General features: G+C 39.2%; 3 protein-coding genes across 3 annotated transcripts in view; all 3 read left to right on the forward strand.

Annotated features, from left to right (window-relative positions):
• Positions 1-12: 12 nt before the first annotated feature.
• Positions 13-4831, forward strand: part of LOC104825897 (WAT1-related protein At1g01070-like) — a 22953-nt gene continuing 18134 nt past the window's right edge. The window contains exon 1 of the mRNA XM_010558321.1: positions 13-29. The gene's annotated coding sequence lies outside the window, so the exon portion shown is untranslated. The remainder of the gene's footprint in view (positions 30-4831) is intronic.
• Positions 2399-3689, forward strand: LOC104825903 (60S acidic ribosomal protein P1-3). The gene is given in 5 exon segments (XM_010558329.2): positions 2399-2510; positions 2829-2905; positions 3110-3250; positions 3253-3330; positions 3432-3689. Coding segments are annotated over 4 exon segments (345 nt in total). The 5' UTR covers positions 2399-2510; positions 2829-2833; the 3' UTR covers positions 3486-3689.
• The window catches only part of LOC104825902 (pyruvate dehydrogenase E1 component subunit alpha-3, chloroplastic-like), a 2273-nt gene continuing 1429 nt past the window's right edge, over positions 3988-4831 (forward strand). Inside the window, exons 1-2 of the mRNA XM_010558328.1 lie at positions 3988-4412; positions 4775-4823. Of these exons, the coding sequence (XP_010556630.1) occupies positions 4179-4412; positions 4775-4823 (283 nt within the window). The 5' untranslated portion in view covers positions 3988-4178. The remainder of the gene's footprint in view (positions 4413-4774; positions 4824-4831) is intronic.

Consider the following 4831-nt stretch of genomic DNA (forward strand, 5'->3'; position numbering starts at 1 on the left):
AAGAGAGAGAGAGAGAGAGAGAGAGAGAGGTGGATGGTGGATCTCGGGACAGAGAAAACTATATCTAAAGGATTGCTTTGGTTGTGTAAAGAGAGTTCTCTGACCGCCTCTTGAACTGCAAACATTGACAGCGATGACTGTTCTTTTTTTAAATTTAAATTATTATTATTATTTATTTCCCTCTGCTTACATCTCACCAAACTCTGCTCAAAAAATGACAGTTAATTTAATTTCATGGCAAAAATTAAATCGATGTCAGCAATATTTTATGTTTTTTTTTGTTATACTGTTTTTTCTTTGCATTTTTTTTCTGAAAGACATTCATTTATTTGTAATTTTCTATGGGTGACACAAAATAATCACCTAAACTCTCTTCTTGTAGCTTGAATTTTTTTTTTCAAATGGTGAAATCCGCAACAAAAAAGGATTTCGCGTTCAGTGTCCGGGTGGATATGTTGATTGATCTTTAACTCCCAAATTCCGAACATATATTATTATTATTATTATGGTTATTATTATTATTATTATTATTATTATTATTATAGACGCAAGAACGTACACGCATGTTCAATGGGGCTGGATGGATCTAGAGAATGAGAATGGCTCATCGATATGCGTACGAATCTTTATACGAACATATACCTATTTTTGTGTATGCATGCATATGCAATGCAACTATATCCGTTGATATCTACATGTATATATGTATATATATACATATTATATAAATGTGTCTGTACATATGTGGATAAACAATAACCCGCGCGAGAGAGCGCATGTTGAGTGGGCTCGATAATCTAAACTCACTTTAAATGAAAATGGGTTTTGTTTTCCCATTTCCCAACCCATTCCATATCTTATTCTCAAATGGAATGGTGCATTGAAACCATAGCATAAAACTTCCAAGTAAATATATATATTTGCAAACGCTTTAAAAAATATATGCAAAATACATACAACACACATATATATATATATATATTTGTGGGTTGATGAGCAGATAGATTTATGTTCAAACAAAATTTCACTTGAGGGCAGTTTATTTGTATGAAGAGGAGAGAATTAATGTAATGAAAAAGACATGTATCAAGTTTGGTTAGGCCAATCATAAAAACGAACTGAAGAAGTCTCGTGCTGTCACGTGCATGGAGCCAGAGACTGAGACATCAGGTGCGTGATGGACCACCGTGGTCGTTCCCTATGACCAAACACGTGGATTTCTTAATTACATTTTTTTCCTTTTTGTTATCTCTTCCGTCAAACATTTGGTCAAACCATTTATCTCCTCCCCTTGTGGGCTTCTGTACTCTCATTATTTGGGCCTCGTAAGGCTATTCTTTTGCTTTCATGTTTGCAATGTGGGGCCTGGTATGATCAAAGCCGTAAAATGGGTGCATACGTATGTACAGCGTATACACACACAATTATATAAAAGCATTCATAAGATGTGTATATATATATGGGCCACGTCAGTTTGAAAAAGAGACAAGCAGCTACTAACTAGAAACCAGACACCAACTTGGAACCGCCAATTGATAACTCTGGCTTATCAATCCTAATCTTCTGACCACATCTTCGGCATGTTGGTAGGTACAATGTGTATGTATATATATATATATTAGAACATTGGGTTTGCTTACGTGAATGGTTTTTGTCAAAACAAAGGAGTTTAGACAATGTCGCCGTGGGCCTGTGTGTGTTTATTGCCAGAGAGTTTGGTGCCCTTTCATCACACACACACACACACACACACACATGTATATATATATATAGCCCCCATATGTATTTTCGGGCATAATTAATAAAAGAAACCCCAAGAGTTATTACAAATATTCAGTTAGAGAGAGAGAATGGGAAACTGTCTAAGGAAGAGCTACGCAAAGTTGGAAGGCGAAGAGAAGATGGAGAAGATGAAGCTAATTAGCGAGGAACGATATCCGGAAAGAGTCCAAGTGAAGGTTGTAATGAGGAGGGCACATCTCCAAGAACTGGCTGGACAGATCGATCTCACCGACAGCGATTGTCGTCGTCAATTAGGGTTTCTGATATTCAAAGAGTGTTTGCATGGAAAGCTACGTCCTCGTGTTGTTGTCCCTCAATACATGACGAACATGCGTTGAGATCAGTTCATTTACTCATGGAGACCAATATTTTTATACATCATATTCTGTTTTTTTTCTTTTTAAAATTATTTTTTTGTTAGATTCTGAACGCCGATTTGTGTTGTGGTTTATGATAAAATTCCATGTTCTATGCCGTAACTATGACCTGGAATTCAATTTACTACGGTAAAAACAAATATATAAAATCAAAGTCAGTTAAAAAAAAAAAGAAGATAAAATGTATAGGCCCAATTATTTTTATGATTTCAGTTGGGCCTCTTTTACGGCCCAATTGTCCCGTGACTCTCTTTATAATCTTTTCTCCTCTTCCAATTCTTCTTCTGAATCAAAACCCTAGTCATTTTTCACTTTCACGGCGCACCCGCAGTCACACGATCGCCGTTCGAGGTACTTCTTGATCTTCTTTTTTCCTTATCGTCCAGTGGCCGATTACCGGTGTCGATTGACTTTCTGTTAAATATCGTTGGGTATGATCGTCGTATGTTCGTGGTTTGATTTTCAATTCGAATTCTTCATTGGTTTTTAGGGTTTTCAATCTTGCTCTGCGATATTTGGGTCTTTGTCAAGATTTTGATGTGCTCTGGGTTGGGCCCGTGGGGTTTCCCCACCATGTAAAGCGTTGTAGAAAATTGAATTTAGCCCGTGGCTGATCCTTTAGCTCTATCGGTGCTTAGTTCCCTTTTCTTGCTCTTTTTGTTGTCACAGAAACGATGTCGACTGTTGGAGAGCTTGCTTGCAGTTATGCTGTTATGATCCTCGAGGACGAGGGTATCGCGATCACTGTATCCTTGATTTGAATCTACTTGTTTATCAGTGTTGAAGTCTAATTTCGGAATTCGGATTTCTCTTTCTACTGTTTCTTTGTTCTTTTGGGTATTTACGATGGGTGGCCTGGGAATTCCGAGGCGCGTTTTTATAGATCATGGCTCTTGAGTCGATTAAGATTTTGCACTGTGGTTTGTCTGTCCTTAACGTCACTCTCGCAGGCTGATAAGATTTCGGCATTGGTGAAGGCTGCCAATGTGAATGTTGAATCATACTGGCCAATGCTTTTCTCCAAGATGGCTGAGAAGCGTGGTGTCTCTGATCTCATCGCGAATGTTGGTGCTGGTGGCGGGGGGGCTGCTGTTACCCCGCTGCAGCTCCTGCTGCTGCTGCTGGTGGCGGTGCCGCTTCAGCTGCTCCTGCAGCAGAGGAGAAGAAGAAGGTAAAGAAAGGAAGCATTTTTTGTTACTTCCATGCTTACTTTTACCATGTAGGTTGTGGATCCGTTTGATAACATGGTAATCTATTCGACCATTTTTGCAGGAGGAACCTGAAGAGGAGAGTGACGGAGATTTGGGTTTCAGCTTGTTTGACTAAGCGCGTCCATTTCGTATAAGGATTGTGTCCTTAGCGGCGTGTAGTGGAGAGTTGGGGACTGTACTTTTTTGCCTTAATTGAAACCTACTTAGTGTGGTTTATATTAGTTTGATCTATATATGAGTTGGCTCATCGTCCTCTAGACCCTTTGGGCATATAATGATATATTATATAATGCATAAAGTTTGGAGCTTTCTATCATCATCTCGTGATTTCATCGAATGTTTGATCTTGCAAAGGGAATACTTGCTCCCTGGAACAGTTTTTCCTTTCCTTTTTTTCGGTTGTGTTTACAGATTGTAAACACAGACAGACCCGCGTCACTTCCTTTTTAAGGGATCTATATATAATTTCGCAGATTACACGGCGGCGTTCCAATTTTGTTCGAGATATTTTTTCTTATTATTTTAATTTTAATTATATTATATTACGTATATATATATTGTAGATTGGATCTGACAAAAAAAAGTTCTAAAATTTGTGGAATAAGACATAGATGTTAACGAAGTGGTGAAGGAGACGGGGGTGAGTGAGTTTGCGTGTACAAGAGAGCAGTGTTTTTCTGTAGTTAGGAAGGAGTTTGGTTCCCTGCCTCACTTCAGCCACTTGTTCTTTTTCCCTCTCTCCTCTCCCTCCATTTTCCCAGCATTTCTCTCCCTTTCTCGCCTCCCAAACACCCCCTTACGATCCCAAATGGCCACATCCTTCTCAGCTGCGAAGCTTACCGCCATTTTCCCTCTCCATGGATCTTATGACAACCGCCTCTTCGATCCGATTCGATTGCCCGCCTCCTCTTCCTTCCTCGGATCCTCCCCCAAATTCTCCCCAAATTCGTCTCTCAGACTCAATCGCGCCATTTTCGGCCGTCGATCTGCCGTCGCCGCCGTCTCTGAGGTCGATAAGGACAAGAAATCAAAGAACAATCTCGTAAGCTTCCGTATGCCTGTTTCTTTCGCTAATCCGAAGCTTTTTATCCTCTTCGTTGAAATCTTATGTTGTCCGGATAATGTAGCAAAAACGCCTTCGAATTTCCTCGTCTTGTGTTCGCTTGTCTGATTGTTGCCGACGTCGTTTTCACATATCCATGTCCTTCTATAACCTAGCGGAACTTCAAGAGTTAGTTTTTATGTTCTATTGATGGCAATGTTTGTAGTAAAATTTGATGTTTTTTTTTCTATCAACCATGAATTTGATTAGTTTCTATTTATGATATGTGAATAATGATACGGATTCAAATTGGGATATAATTGCTTTTCGAATGTTTTTGGTGGTTTTGGTTTCTTTATCAGTTGATCACAAAAGAGGAAGGCTTGGAGTTGTATGAAGACATGGTGCTGGGAAGAGCG

This window comes from Tarenaya hassleriana, unplaced genomic scaffold (assembly GCF_000463585.1).
Source record: "Tarenaya hassleriana unplaced genomic scaffold, ASM46358v1 Cleome5, whole genome shotgun sequence".
Taxonomy (NCBI): Eukaryota; Viridiplantae; Streptophyta; class Magnoliopsida; order Brassicales; family Cleomaceae; genus Tarenaya; species Tarenaya hassleriana.